The following is a 15,606-nucleotide window of genomic DNA, read 5'->3' as shown; positions in this document are numbered from 1 at the left end:
GCCTCCAAGTCCTCCACTTCTGGCCACCGCACTGAGCTTGTTGGCTATAGCGCTCGAGACGATAGAAACAGCAGAAGCTGTGGTCGAGGCAACAGTAGAAGTAGTTGCTTGATTCCCTTGAGCTTTGAAGACGTTGAGAAAACCAACTCCGCCGCAAAATGTATTTTTGTCGCCCGTGCATGTCGAATTGCAGCTTGTTTGGTTACTCGCCCAGTTGCCGCCGACATAGCTACCGCACCAGCATTGATTGCCCTGTTGTACACCAGCGAAGCCAAAAGCGCGGCGGTAACAGCTGTTCTTGCACTTGGGAATCGTGAGGGCAGAGTCGCCGTTAGGATTCATGTTCTTTTCGAGGATTGGCATGTCCGGGTCTTCCACGTAACAGCCGAGTGGCGTCCAGGCAGTTGGAGATGGAGCAAGAGTAGCAACGCTAGTTGTAGTGGAGGAAAGCTTCGAGCTCGATGTTGTCGTTGGTTTTGTAGCGTTTAGCTTCGTTTCGGTGACGATGCAGTACGATACCCATGGGTACCACGGTTCGCAGTTCAAATTGAGGGAAGGGTTCCAAGCCGTAAATTCCTCAGGGGTGACGCCAAAAAACTTGCGAACATTTTGGCAAGAATCCCCCTCGCCGTTGTTATACCATTCGACGCAGTCTTTCACAGTGTCGGGATCATATTGAAACAAAGGCGAGCCAGTGGAGATGGCTCGACGCGCCAACAGAACGGCCGATAAGAAGAATGTTGTCTTCATGGTGAGATTTTGGTGGAACAGAAACGATTGTGGTGTGAAAGATGAAGTGAGGTCGCAAACGAGGGACGCAGCTGTTGTCGGGGCGCATCGGTGATGGCAGCGTTAAACGCCTGCTGCACTAGGTGCGTGCGATCAAAAAGCTAAGAATAACACCACCTAGGTAGGCTATTGGAAGACGCCCGAGTCCGACTCCTTAGGCCCAGGATGGTCTTTCCCAGTCAGTGTTGTGGAATCTAGTGCATACCCTCATGCCTGGCGTCGCCTGCAGGTTATGGCGATTCTGCAACCGAAGTCTGTTGGGCTGTGGATATTTCCCCGGGCGGTGTCCGAATCCATGCAGCGAAAAACGCTGATTGAACGACAAATCTACACGTATCATTGTTGTCAATGTGCGTTACTAGCAACTAACAATCATCGCCTTCCAATTCTGGCCACAGCACTGAGGTCGCCTTACAGTACATGTGCCCAGACGGTCTTGCAGGCGGCATGGAACGCGGCTAAAGAGCGGCCACGCGGGGGTGTCCTCATTACAGTTCACGCGCGTGCCCGGGCATGGCCCCAGCAATCTACCGCTCTTGGAATCGGCCACCGAAAAGTTTGAGTCGCGCCGAAGGTGGTGGGCTGAGGATTGCAGCCCGAACGGGAAGGTTCGTTGGGCGGTGCCATAGAGGAGCCAAGGTGCGGCGCGGTTAGAGCCGCCGCTGTGGACCCTGGAAAGGCGGATGCCGCCTTGCAACCCCCATGCGGGGGTAGCCCATTTGCCTTCGCTCACTCTGACATGAACGAGAGAACTACGCCGCACGCAAGTCCTTCCACCATTTTATCATTTCTCTCTCCAACGCTCGCTGCTCCAGTGCACCGACGGAACACCGACCCGCAAACGTATTAGTGTCATCTTCGGCAGTTACTGCAACATGGCGACCTTCCACCCATTTCCACGTCTACCGTATGAGCTGCGCATGCAGATATGGGAGATGACAGTCGAGCCTCGGGTGGTCAACGTCGAGTTGACACATCAAAAGCCTATTCGCCAGGCTTTCTACCTCACCTCGTCTACGCCAGTCCCAGCTGTTCTTCAAACCTGCCGGGAAGCGCGAAATCATGGGTTGTACCGAAAGGCCTTCTCCGAAGTGGCTGTGCCGGGGCACGGATCCCAGTGAGTGAGCCTCCACCCCAAGGTCCATGTATGTACGCTAAGCGCTATGCGACAAGCAGGTATGTATGGGTCAATTTCGACATCGACACCATCGACATTGCGAAGTCCGCCTTCACTGCCTTTGAACCAGTCGCCAAATTTATCCAGCTCTTGAGGTTTGAGCGCGAGATGCAGTCTGAATACTTTTATTACGACGAGGTCAAAGACGTCCAGGACTTTGTAAATGTGAAGGAGATACATATATTGCCTTTAGACGGTCTACGCGCATGTGTTGGAGCAACAGAAGAACATCTGTGGCCTTGTGGCGAGGAAAATGTCTTCTACATTGATCCCCATGATAGCACACGAGTTTTCCGAGGCGGTGATGGAGAAGATGAGATCGTCGAGCTATACCCTCTCATGTAATTCTTCTAATGTAATTCGATATATTCCAAATCGGTGTAGCAAACCTGCAAAGGCACTAAACGAAACATCACGCCAGCCGACAAGTCGCGATTGACATCTCTCGTCATCCTTGCATCCGAAGAGAATTTAGTAGCAAGATCAGCTTGGAACTTACCTCCACATACTTTGGAGACATAGTTAAGTGTAGTAGCGAAAGCAATGAGTGTGCTGATCGTAATTGAGATAAAGCGAGACAATGGGAAGGCTAGGGATGGCAACCTCTGTGTTATTTGATTATCGAAAGTTCTTTTCGCTCTAAACAGCTCACTCTGTTCACTTATCGCAAATACGCCATTCGAAGATCATCAATGACAAAAACACAAGAAGATTTGCCATGATTGTGGAGATCACCAATGTGTTCGTGCACCGCCATCATGCCGCATTTCACGTCCTCCTCCCACACTTCTTTGCCCGGTTTTCCATGTATTTGTAAGACCTGAAGACCTGCAGATGCTGTCTTGCAATAACTGCGTCTCGGGTGTTGCCGTGGTAAAAGGTGTTGCAGAACGCCGTGATACGCGCACCAACTGTAGTATCCCCGTTGGCCCTGGCATTATTTGCCGTTCTCGCCCAGTCCACCGACTGCATGCCATTGCCTGTCACAGGATCTGTACCAAGGTCCTTCACGGCGATATTGTTCACATTCGATCGTCTGGCCTCGGGAAGAATATAGACGCCGTGGTCACCAGCGCGGACTCGGTTGATCTCATTGCGTGTATTGTCGAAGTCGTCAAAAAGATGCCTGTCTCCAGCGTCCGGATGCTGGCGAAAGACGTAATCGACCTAAAAACAATTAGAATGGGGACGTATGGTCGTGAACAAAATTAGCTCACCCGGTTACCCAACTTTCTCAGGTAATCGTTATACTCCCCGTTAGTGCCTTTCATTGCTTTGCTTTGTGGTAATTAGCTGAAAAGAGCTCCACTCGGTACAAACTGACCGAGAGTCGATCGTGTCGAAGACATCCTACTTACTATGCGGGAAAATTCGGTACTTTCACCCCGTTCTGTTTTTGATATCGCGAGTAGCAACTCAGAGCAGTTGCCTCCATATCGATTTTGCCGTTACTTTGGTAGACAGCATTGCCTAACGTCGTCCAGCTAGGTTTGTCTCTCTTCCCCGCCATAAAGTCTTGGAGTTCTTCAAAGGAGCAGCGGCCTCCATTTCGAGAACCCACACATGCCTCGTATCTGTCTGCGATGTGCTTAGCAAGAAGAGTCTGTAGCTAGTCCATACATACTTACCACCTCGACAGTGCTTTGACCCTTTCGAGTTGTCCCAGTCAAGGCATCGGTATCCAAACTCGCGATCTGAAGCTGGACGGAGCCCCTCGATCTCATACGCTTGAAACAGATGCACGCGCTCAAGACATCCTTGGTAACCTCCAGCAAAGGCAGTTTGTAACAAACAAAAAAGAGCAATGACAGGCTGCAGCTTCATCTTGGAATGCAAAGTAAGATCAGTGAGCGAAAGACGAACGCTGAGACAACGAAAATGTTCAAGAACCGACGCACAACTTCCGCTTCAGGCACACCAAAAAGAGAGAGAAATGCTCGATGAAGCTCCAAAGATGGCAATCTACGCCTTCTCTGGACGGAAACTGAGTAGTATCATCTCCGGCGAGGACCCTTACTTTTCGACTGGGGTCGACTGGCATACGGAGGTACACCCCAATTTAGCCCAGTCTCTGTAGAGATTCGGGGAGATGCAAGTGAGTCTAGATCGAGACACCTACATGACATACCCACGGACGCCCTGCTCATACGGTGCATCAGTGTTTAGCCGTCGGTCCGATTGACGTCCCTGGAGTGCCCAGGTGGTTGTGACCACGCCACCAACAATCCCACTGGGCGGTTACTTATCTCTGATGTTTTGGAGAGCATGGGGGCCATCATACTGCATTAGCGGGCCGACGGAGGGGCCCGCGGGTCAGATGCAATAGTGGCGAGGTCAGGCCAGGGATGTCGCGCGTCCTGTCCGCGAGGGCCATGGCCCGAGCACGGGCCAAGCTCACAAGCGAGAAGGGGTCGCGCTGCAGGTCCAGCAGAGAGCCGAACTTCCCCATCCACCGTACCTGCATGAGACTGCTTCCAGACAACATGATCCATGCACTGTCAGGTGCGGCGGGGGCCGTTTCCGACCGTCGAAACATTGACAATCGCCTCGATGTACACAAGGCAAAGATAGGCGGGTGCTATCAATTGCCGTTCCCAATTCTCGGCTTGACCAGCTCAGCCGTTGTTCAACTCTCCCAAGCTTCCCTTGCCACGCATTCTATCGTGGAACTCTGTCATGGCGAAAGTATCTTTGCGCAGCATTATCCCTTATGCGTTGCTTGTTGGGGGCGTTTTGTAAGTTACACTTCGTTTGCTTGTGGTGCAAATCACACCTCAGCTTCAAGCATCCTCGCTCTTATCAAATCACTTTGATTTCCCCAGTAGTACTTCAAATTGTTGTACTGACAGCATGTGTTAGGTCCAATTCTTCCAGCGTGGAAGCAATTCGAAGAGGCAACGAGAACGATGACCTTGACGAATGGCTAGCAGCAGCCCAAAGCGTGAACTCAGCGGCGGGCGACCTGTGTCCCGTACCCTGCAGCACAACGAAAGATATGACATCAAGAGCCGAATGGTTCTTGTATCCAGATATCGGACGGCTTGCCGCTTGTAATGAGACGATGCTCATTGACATGGTCGTTCAGAACGCCGAGGCTGATCTTAGGGAAAACGTCGTCACTCGGGCATGTACTGCAGACTACGTGTCGGTAGCCAGATCCTTCTTCGAACCCGACGGGGAGAAGGCCTCGCTTTGCACAACCGCCAATCGCGTTCTGGAAGACGTGTCGATCTACATGCATCAGCCAACGACCGGGAACGATGCGTACTCAAGTAGCCACCTCCTCTCTGCCGGACGTCAAGTTATCAATCATCTCGCATTACAAACGCCTTCATGCAGCCATAGCGTCATGGAGTTCGCATACTCTCAGTCTTCAGCTATCGGTGTCTATGCCGGAGCCGAGGTTCATCAACACGGTTTGACCGCCGAAGTTTTGAATAAGTTCTTGCTTCACGTTCAGAATCAAGGCCTTTCCAAGACAACTGTCGTTCAGCTGTGCGCAGCTGAAGGGCGTGGCGCGGACTATAGCGTAGGCATCGTGGCGACCAGTGCGAAGAACCTACCGTTCGTACAGACAGCTGTCAAGACTTGGTCGGATGGCGAGTGCGTCTCCCAGGCTGATACAGGCGAAGACTGGATGCAGGTCACCATTCGCATTCCTGTTTCCGTGGAACACATCTCTGTCAATGGCACTAACTCAACCATTCGTTCTCGAAACATCTCGCCCGCTCATTTGGACACGAGAGGACGTCTCGACATCAGAGCAGACTGCAAGACTGCGACCGTCAGAAGTGGCGATGGTTGCTACGCCATCGCCGATCGATGCGGCATCAGCCAGACCAACCTGGAGAAGTACAACCGCGCCAACCTCTGCACTACGCTTGTCAAAGATGAGGTCGTGTGCTGTAGTAGCGGCACATTGCCAAGCACACTCCCTTCTGGCAATACAGACGGTACTTGCAAGACGAGGGAGGTTGTAGAGAAGGATGACTGTGGCAGCCTCGCGGCCAAATGCGGTATCAGCGCGAACGACTTCATGAAGGCTAACACCAAGACGAATCTCTGCTCAAACCTTATGCCAGGGCAAAAGGTTTGCTGTACTGCCGGCAAATATCCTGATCTGAAACCCAAGCCCGATGCCGGCGGAAATTGCGCGACCTACTACACCAAGAAGGATGACAGTTGCTCGAAGGTTGCCATCTCCCACGACATTACTGTGGATGACCTCATGGAGTTCAACAAGGGTACATGGGGCTGGAATGGCTGCAAACCAGAGGTCTTCTATGCAGACTTTCTCATGTGTGTCAGCAAGGGCTTAGCACCTATGCCTGCCATTGTTCCGGTATGCTTTTCCTGATCCGCACTCTCCAACCTGTTACTCTTTCTGACGCACGCCTTGATAGAATGCGATCTGCGGGCCAACGAAGAACGGCACCATACGACCGAACCCGATCACCGCACCTGCGAATATCAGCACACTGAACCCTTGTCCATTGAACGTTTGCTGCAACGTCTGGGGCCAATGTGGTTTGACTGACGACTTCTGCACCGTTAGCAAGTCAGAGACCGGTGCCCCGGGAACGTCTGCCCCCGGAAAGAATGGATGTATGTAGTCCACAGTCATTCGCATTCATGGAGGTATACTAACGTGCTTCAGGCATCAGCAATTGCGGCAGAGACATCATCAAAGGCACCGCTCCGGCGAACAAAATCAAGATCGCATACTACGAAAGCTGGAACTTCAATCGACCATGCCTGAATATGCTAGTGACGTCGATTCCCGAGGACTACACGCATATCCACTTTGCCTTCGCGAACGTCACTCGAGGGACATATAAGCCAGAGATTACGGACGAGACAACTCTGAAGGAATTCGAAGAGTTCAAGAAGATGAAGAACGTCAAGAAGATCATCTCTTTCGGTGGCTGGGCGTTCAGTACCGAGCCTGGAACATTTCAGATCTTGCGTGAGGCGGTCTTACCGGCCAATCGTGCGACGTTTAGGGACAACATCATCAGCTTCATTGAAGAGCATGGGCTTGATGGTGTCGACCTCGACTGGGAGTACCCTGGAGTAAGTCCCTGAGCAATTGCTGAATTCCATATGCTGATAGGATATACTCAGGCTCCCGACCTGCCCGGCATTCCGACCGATGATCCTGTCAACGGCGTCAACTACTACCGACTGCTCGCCAGCTTGAAGTCAGCCTTGGGTTCTTCCAAGTCTGTATCTTTCGCGGCGCCCGCGTCATACTGGTACCTCAAGTCCTTCCCCATTAAGGACATGGCCAAGACTCTCGACTACATCGTATATATGACATACGATCTGCATGGCCAATGGGATTACGGCAACAAGTGGACTTCGCCTGGATGCGACACTGGTAACTGCCTGAGATCTCATGTCAACGAAACTGAGACCAAAGATGCGCTATCCATGATAACCAAAGCCGGAGCAGACTCCAGCAAAGTGGTGAGTGATTATCAATGATGTATGTATAGACCGTCACGCTGATATGTTCGTAGGTTGTGGGTGTCTCTAGCTATGGTCGCTCCTTCAAGATGGCGCAAGCTGGGTGCGATTACGAATACTGCAAGTTTACCGGATCTCCCCGAGTATCCGATGCGTACCAAGGCCGATGTACACAGACTGGTGGTTATATCTCCAATGCTGAGATCCAGGAGATCATCGACAGTGGTAACATCCAGAAGAAGTACATCAAGGACGGTTCAAACATCATGGTCTTCAACAATACGGAATGGGTCGCCTGGATGGATGATGAGTTGAAGGTCACTCGATCAAAGTTCTACGACTCATACAACTTCGCTGGAACTACGGACTGGGCAGTGGATCTGCAAGATTGGCATGGGTAAGTTGATGAAAGAGCGTGAGACTGAGCCTCACTGACTAGAAGTAGAGTAGATGAACCTGAGGATTACGAAGTGCCGATCGACGAAAACTACTGGGCTGCCTGCGAGGGGCAATTCAGCTCACTGGATCAGTTGAAGGACCGCAAAGGCTCGATCCCCGGCCACTGCATGGAGCAGTACATCACCGATGTTCAAATCTCTGTACTCGATGGAGCGCTGAAGAAGTACAAAGATCTGGTCGACAAGGGTTACGATGATAAATTCGACACCTACGCTTCTTACGTGAAGGACCAGATTCCCGACCAAATCAACAACTTCATGGCAAGCGACAAGGTTGACGAGTACTTTACTTGCACGGATCACAAGAACTCGGCAATCTGCTGTGATGACTGCATGTATGCCGGCTGTAATCTGAACTGCATCAAAGGCAAAGACTGCAAAGGAGGCGCGGGTGACTATCCCATGGAGAAATGTCCAAAGATGGAGTTCAAGGCACGCCCACTCACGAGCGACTACATTCCAAACGCGACATTCACCCTCAAGGACGAAGACAGCTTTTACGACGACCTCTCCAAGACTTGGGGCATAGACAGAGAATGGATCAAGTTTGGCAAGCGCGAGATGCGAGTCAACAACGGTTGCCAGTATTCCTCGGACGCCAAGGCCTGTATGGAATGGAACAACAACTTCTTCAGGAACTATCCTCTTATGGACCAAAACAAGGTCGAGATCTACAACCCCAAGGATATCATCGGCGACTCCTACTCCAAAGCCCAGGACATGTTGTACCGCTTCCAAGACATGTCGCTGGCAGGTATCTGGGACGAACAGATGCCCGAATCTGACATGGTCGACTCCACCTCGCTGCCAGCATTCTCTACCGAGGAGGCCATTGTGGCTATGGAGAAGATCGTAAGCAAGGCTAATGAAATAGAGAAGGCGGAGCGCGAAGAGTTCATTCTGAACTTCATCATGGGTCTCTTGTTTTTCATCCCGTTCGCTGGTGAAGCAGCCGCAGGGCTGACTGCTGTTCGCTCTATTGCCAGACTTATCGGCACGGTAGGCGACGTCGCACTTACAGTCTACGGCGTAGTCCAGGATCCAGAAAACGCCTTTATGACTGTGTTTAGCGCCCTTGCAGGCGCGGGAGTCAGTCGGAGTGGGTTCAAGGGTGCGGCAGCCTCAAGACGACATATGAAGAAGGAAGATTACGACAGTCTCGGTCCTGTAAAGGGAAAGCTCGATTTCGTAGAGGATTTGAGAGGTGCTATGTGCCCGATTTGAGACGGTGCATGCGTCCGCTTCGAGGTAAGGTGAAGCTGTTTGCGTCGAGACGAGGGGCGTCGCGCGATGGTATGATGCGGCGCGCCGCTTGTTGGGATACCACCCCATACCGGTACATCGCGAATGCGAATATATACACATGTATTCTGTGAGGGTTTCCAATCCCCTGAAATGGTTACATTCATTACGTCCGCTCTATACATTGCAAAGGCATGGTGAATGAGTGCGAAGTCGAGAAGTAAAGTCATCTGCCTCCGTATGCATATTTGCATCTCATTCAAGACTTCTCGTCAAGAGGCAGATAACGTGCGGTGTACTTGTTGTCGCAACGAGTATATGCTGTTATCGGAGTGTACGCAGTGACCTATGACGTAGCGTATGCTGAGGCAAGCTTCGTGATCACCTCCGCCGGCCCGCAAATCCACGAGCAAGATTCACCACTCCAGCCTCACCACTTCCGCCCCAGCGTCTTTGTTTTTTTCAGCAGTGCAACATTCAGCTATGGATCAATGGTTCAGTCAGAAAGCCAACGCCGGTGAGAAGGCCTTCCAAGAAAGCACCAAAATTCTCTCAGACTATCTCTCCAGCACCACAGACACCCCACCCGCAACGACTGCATCAGCAATCGTGACCTCTGTCAACGCCTCATCAAAACCCGCAGATACCGGCTTCGAAGTCACAAATCTACTCCTAGACACAGTCGCACAATTCTCCACCTCACACGACCCTATTATCGCCCTCCTTCCCGCCATCCGCGCCATACCCCCCACCCCAAACCCAGTCTACTACCACCTCGAATCCATGCACCGGGAAAACTATGACGGCATATCCGGACTGCGATATCTCTGGAAACCGGAAGATAAGCAAGCGACCACTACGCCGGGTGACAGATGGGTTAATTATAATGTCTTCACTGCCAAATTGGCCACCTCTGGATACAACGACGGGTATTTCATGTTCGGCTTCTTTTGCCTACGCGAGACGCTCGAGACGAGCCAGCAATCAAGAGAGGCGGAATTCGAGAAACACATCCGCCCTACTTTCCTCGAGCGTTCCGCGATTGATGCCAATGAACTTCTCAACTACGACCTCACAGCCGCAGCTCAATGGGTCATCATAGGCGGACGCGATATGTATCGCTTGGGCAACTCAATCTTTGGCGAAGGTTTGCAGAGAGGGATAGCGGTGCACACGGACCTTTGGGATGGAAACCCGGGTTTTTCGTTGGGAAGATGGAGGTGTTGGTGGGGGGGATTCAAGTGGTTTGCGGAACAATCGCACGTAAAGGAGGAGGTGAGGGTGTTGTGTAGAGAGGCGATTGACGCGATTGCGGATGCTATCTTTGCGAAGGTGGATTGATGGGTTTGATGAGATGTAATTGTGGAACTTGGTGAGTGCGCTCGTGATGGAGCGGAGCCAAGAAAAAACACACATAGTTGCCAGCCTTGTACTTTTCGAAACGTCTCGCCAAGCCACAGTCATCGCTCGCAGCCATGCAGATTTTGGTCACTCCATCCAAACTCATCTACGGCATTTTGGTAAACTGCCAGAAGCAGTGAGTGATAAAAAAGAAGAAGAAGCGCTTACTTCCGCGATCTTTATACACGCCCTCATCGCTGACTGGCCTCAAAGTCCAGGCATGGGTGACAAGAAGCGCAAGTAGCACAGTCATGTCCCTTAGCTCGAGTTACTTCGCCAACATGGAACTTTCTCCACGGCTGTTTTGTATATGCACAAGACACATGCAGCTTGAAGCAGTCGCAGCAGACATCCATTTCTCTGCTACTTTCTTCAGACATGCGTGATCCCCGAACATGTTTCTGTTCATGTCAAGAACGCATTTGTCTTTTTGCAGAAGACATGGCCAGGTGTTTGGGTTCTTTTGGTCCAACGACGCCCATGTATTCTGCAAAGCTGTTTTTCGAAACCACAGGATCATAAAGCAGGCGGGTGTGGTTTTTTTCAGGAAAGGAAGACGGACAGACATTGAAGCGCTACATTTTTCTTTCGATACTGGAAGCACATCCCATATTTCTGAATGACCTTTAAGCTCCCAGGAGAAGCGAGAGAACGCCATGTTCACACGCCTTCTGTTTTTTGGCAAGGAAGGAGACGCGGGAAGCATCCGACATATTGAGCCATGTTTTGATCCCCGCTTCTCAGAGATGTGCGAGGAGAAGAGAAGCAGAGCAGACATTAAATTGCTCAGGGTGCGGTTTCGGTCAGGCGAACACATAGTCCACTAGCCTCTCTTTTCGGAAAACCCCAGAAGGAGTTGGAGAACACCATGTAGCTTTCCAGCTTCATTTTCTTTGTAATCGAGAAGAGAAGGCCGCAACCATAATAATAATACCCGTCCTGTTTTTTGGTCGCTGACCTTAGAAATGTTGTCGAGGAGTAGAGAGACCGCACAGCCATAGCAGGCTGGTAAGATGTGTTCTGGCAGACGAAGAACATGAACGACGCCGAGTTGAATTTGAAGTATCGAGAGAAGGCAGGCGAAGACACCATCCGAACAACGGATTCATGTTTTGAGAAGGAAGGAGGCGGGAGAGACATCACGGTGTTGCCTAGAGGTTTTCGTTTGGGTATGTTGGAGAGGAGGAAGAGACAGATCCCATAATATGTCGTAAAACCTTTTTTGGACACACCATAACGTAGTGAGAATGCGATTTTGGAGTGAAATGGCTGAATGTGATATGAGGAAAGAGAGGAGTAGACAGCATGAAGGAGACTTTTGTACGCACACGGCCAAGCCAGCGGCCGCAGCGCACGTGAGCCCTCAAGTCCGCGCACCATCCGCAATGCTTGCCGCGGAGATCTCCGGAACCATTTGCAGCATACACGATACCAAACAAATGCCGCACACACGTTAAAGACCACATTTAATGCATCATGAACTATCATCTCATTCCCGTACTTATCATAGCACCATCTATACCCAGCAAAAAACGCCACATATGCATTCATTCATAAATCCCACCAAAAATATCCATCGACCAGCAAGTGTTGAAGCCAAGCCAAGGTGATGTAAATGTAAAGACGCCAGAACACCCACGCTGGGGGGTGCTTGTTGAAGAAAGAGGCCTATCCGATAGAGCCCCGCACCTTGTATGCAAAGAGGTAAAAAGAAAAGTCCGTGAAAGAAGGTCGAACCGGTCGTGAGGGTGAAGAGCTTAGGTCGGGGTCGGCGCAGCAGCACCCGTGATATCGCTATCCTCGCCCTCGACAGGCGCACATGTGCAGAAGAGGTTTGTGTCACCGTATGCTATTGCAATGTTAGTCCGCATCCTCACAACTCCACGAACAGGAAAAAAAGACTTACCATCATCCAACCTCGCAACACTAGGCCAGAACTTCTTCGCCTTCAAGTAACTGAGGGGATACGCCGCCTTCTCCCTCGAATAACTCCTCTGCCACTCTCCCGTAATAAGATCCTGCTGCGTATGCGGACTCATCTTGAGCACATTACCCTCCTTGGGTTGTTGGCCCTCTTCAACCTCCTTAATCTCCTTGCGAATGCTAATCAACGCATCGCAGAAACGGTCTAGTTCAGCCTTGCTCTCCGACTCCGTAGGCTCGATCATGAGGGTGTTGGCGACGGGCCAGCTCATGGTCGGGGCGTGGAACCCGTAGTCTTGAAGGCGCTTGGCAATGTCGATAGCTTCGATGCCAGCGGTTTCCTTGAAGCCGCGGACGTCGAGGATGAATTCGTGGGCGCAGCGGCCTTCGTCGTTGGTGTAGAGGATGGGGTAGTGAGGCTTCAGGCGGGAGAGGATGTAGTTTGCGTTTAGGAGGGTGATCTTGGTGGCTTGTGTGAGGCCGACGGCGCCCATCATCTTGATGTAGGCCCAGCTGATGGGCAGGATGCTGGCGCTTCCCCAGGGTGCACCGCTGACGGGGTGGATGGCTTGGGCGCCACCGGTTTCGCCGCGGAGATGGCCGGGGAGGAAGGGTGAGAGATGCTCTTTTACTCCGATGGGGCCTACACCGGGGCCACCGCCGCCGTGGGGAATGCAGAAGGTCTTGTGCAGGTTGAGATGGCAGACGTCGGCACCGATCTCGCCGGGGGAGCAAAGACCGATTTGGGCGTTCATGTTGGCACCGTCCATGTAGACTTGGCCACCGTGCTGGTGGATCAGGTCGCAAGCCTCCTTGACGCTGGGCTCGAAGACACCGAAAGTGCTGGGGTAGGTGACCATGAAGGCACCGAGCTCTTCGCTGTGCTTCTCGCACTTGGCCTTCAAGTCGGCCATGTCCAGGTTACCGGTCGCTTGGTCGCACTTGATGGGTACAACACGCATACCGCACATGGCAGCACTAGCAGGGTTGGTGCCGTGGGCTGAGACAGGAATCAAGCAGATGTCGCGCTTCTTGCCAGGCTGCTGCTCAAGGTACTTGCGAATAACGCGAAGTCCAGTGAACTCACCCTGAGCACCAGAGTTGGGCTGTAGCGAGACAGAGTGGAAACCGGTAATGTCGGCCAAATCGTCTTCCAGCTGCTTGATCATATCAGAGTATCCAGTGGCGCGGTCAAGAGGCAGGAAGGGATGCAGGTTGGAAACGGTGTCGAACGAGACAGGTGCCATCTCTGCAGTGGAGTTGAGCTTCATCGTGCAGGAACCAAGAGGAATCATCGAGTGAACTAGAGACAGATCCTTTGAAGAAAGATGGTTGATGTAGCGAAGAAGTTCTGTCTCGGAGTGGTGCGAGTTGAAGACTGGGTGGGTCATGAATTCGCTGGTCCTCTTGAATGGCTCAGGGACCTCAATGTCGACAGATTCGGCAAAAGACCAGTCGTTACGAGTTCCGTTGAACACATTCAATACTTTGTTGATGGTATTCGCACCAGTGGTTTCATCGACAGAAATACCGACGTGATGGGCGTCAATCCTTCGTACGAATATTTCGTTCTTCGCGAGTGCGGAGATGATGGCGTCGGTCTTGTCGCCAGTCTCGACAACGACTGTGTCGAACAAGACAGGTGCGTTGTCCATCTTTCCGCGCTGGCCGGTCTTGTAGCCATTGGCGATGAGGGCTTGTTGGATCGTGCGAGCCTTTGCAACGACCTGCTTAGCGATGGCAGTCAAGCCATTTGGTCCATGGTACACAGCGTACATAGCGCTCATGTTTGCCAACAGAGCCTGTGCCGTGCAAATGTTGCTAGTAGCCTTCTCACGGCGAATGTGTTGCTCTCGGGTTTGCAGCGCGAGTCGCGCCGCAGGGTTTCCCAACCTGTCCTTTGACAGACCGATCAGACGACCCGGAATCTTGCGCTTGTACTTCTCGTCGCAAGCGAAGAAGGCCGCGTGCGGTCCACCGTAACCCAGAGGCACACCAAATCGTTGTGCGTTTCCGAAAGCGATGTCGGCACCGAACTCTCCCGGTGGAGTAAGCAGTGTGAGGGCGAGGAGATCGGTCGCAACGCTGAAAAGAGCACCAGTCTTGTGCACCTTGTCAGCGAGACCGCGGAAGTCGTTGACGGCTCCGTCAGTGTCTGGGTACTGAGCGAGCACACCAACTAGATCCTGACCTAGCTCCTCCACTCTCTTGCTGTTGTCCTTGAGTACATCCGCGACCTCAATCTTGATGCCGAAGCCCTCGGCGCGCGAGTACAGAACAGCGAGAGTCTGAGGATGGCACCGCTCCGAAACGAGGAAAGTCTTGTTCTTGCTCTTCTGCTTAGACAAAGGCATCATGCCCATGGACATGGTCATAGCCTCGGCCGCCGCAGTAGGCTCATCCAGCACCGACGCATTTGCAATGCTCAGACCAGTCAGATCCGAGACCATAGTCTGGAAGTTCAGCAGCGACTCGAGACGTCCCTGGCTGATCTCAGGCTGGTATGGGGTATAGCTAGTGTACCACGCAGGGTTCTCGAGGACGTTCCTCTTGATGACCTCCGGGACTTTGGTGCCATAGTATCCCTGTCCGATCAGACTCTTGCCCGGCTTGTTCTGGCTCATAATCTGCTTCGCGGTGTTGAGGAAGACAGACTCTGGCACGCCGTGGGCCTGCCACTCCTCCACAGACAGCCCCTCGGCCATGCTGCCAATCTTCAACTCGCGCGCCGACAGAATATCAGCGGGTATAACCTGGCGGACGAACTCGTCTAGGCTGCCCACGGGCGGGTCCAGGGCCTTGAGCATGGCTTCCGCACTCTCGGCAGACGGCCCAATGTGACGGCGGGGAAACGTGTCGAGCGCATCGAAGGGTCTCGCCGAGTCGGTCTGCTGGGGCGGGGTGTCGAAGACATCGTCTGCGGCTTCGACGGCTGCGGCTGCGGCCGCCTGTTGTGCATTTGGCGCCTGCTGCTGGAACCCGCGCTTTTGGAGAGTTTGCAGGGTTTGATATGCGATGGCGCGCGACGACGTGCCCGCGAGCTGGGGACGCGGTAGCTGGGCGACACACGACGATCGTGTGAGCCGGCTAGCAGTGCTAGCTGCCCTAATACACGCTGCGCGCATGTTGGCTGTGTGGTTGCAGTGA

At 52.5% G+C, this 15,606-nt stretch overlaps 3 protein-coding genes across 3 annotated transcripts; 2 read left to right on the top strand and 1 right to left on the bottom strand.

The window, feature by feature from the left end:
• Positions 1 to 4,961: 4,961 nt before the first annotated feature.
• Positions 4,962 to 9,117, top strand: J4E79_010115 (uncharacterized protein; the record flags this gene model as incomplete). Its single annotated transcript, XM_049358955.1, has 6 exons — positions 4,962 to 6,308; positions 6,370 to 6,571; positions 6,624 to 7,039; positions 7,091 to 7,435; positions 7,489 to 7,832; positions 7,881 to 9,117. The coding sequence occupies 6 exons, from the start codon at positions 4,962 to 4,964 to the stop codon at positions 9,115 to 9,117; spliced, it is 3,891 nt and encodes a 1,296-aa protein (XP_049206688.1).
• Positions 9,118 to 9,618: 501 nt separating this feature from the next.
• On the top strand, positions 9,619 to 10,476 carry J4E79_010114 (uncharacterized protein; the record flags this gene model as incomplete). The annotated part of the gene is made up of 1 exon (XM_049358954.1): positions 9,619 to 10,476. One exon carries the CDS (start codon positions 9,619 to 9,621, stop codon positions 10,474 to 10,476), a length of 858 nt encoding a protein of 285 aa, XP_049206687.1.
• A 1,817-nt stretch (positions 10,477 to 12,293) lies between these two features.
• J4E79_010113 (uncharacterized protein) lies at positions 12,294 to 15,584 on the bottom strand (the record flags this gene model as incomplete). Its single annotated transcript, XM_049358953.1, has 2 exons — positions 12,294 to 12,385; positions 12,443 to 15,584. 2 exons carry the CDS (start codon positions 15,582 to 15,584, stop codon positions 12,294 to 12,296), a joined length of 3,234 nt encoding a protein of 1,077 aa, XP_049206686.1.
• Positions 15,585 to 15,606: the final 22 nt, after the last annotated feature.

This window comes from Alternaria viburni (assembly GCF_023758015.1).
Source record: "Alternaria viburni strain BMP 2772 chromosome Unknown scaffold_28, whole genome shotgun sequence".
Classification (NCBI taxonomy): Eukaryota; Fungi; Ascomycota; class Dothideomycetes; order Pleosporales; family Pleosporaceae; genus Alternaria; species Alternaria viburni.
The sequence above is the reverse complement of the archived record's forward strand: the minus strand, read 5'-3'. Positions and strand labels throughout refer to the sequence as shown.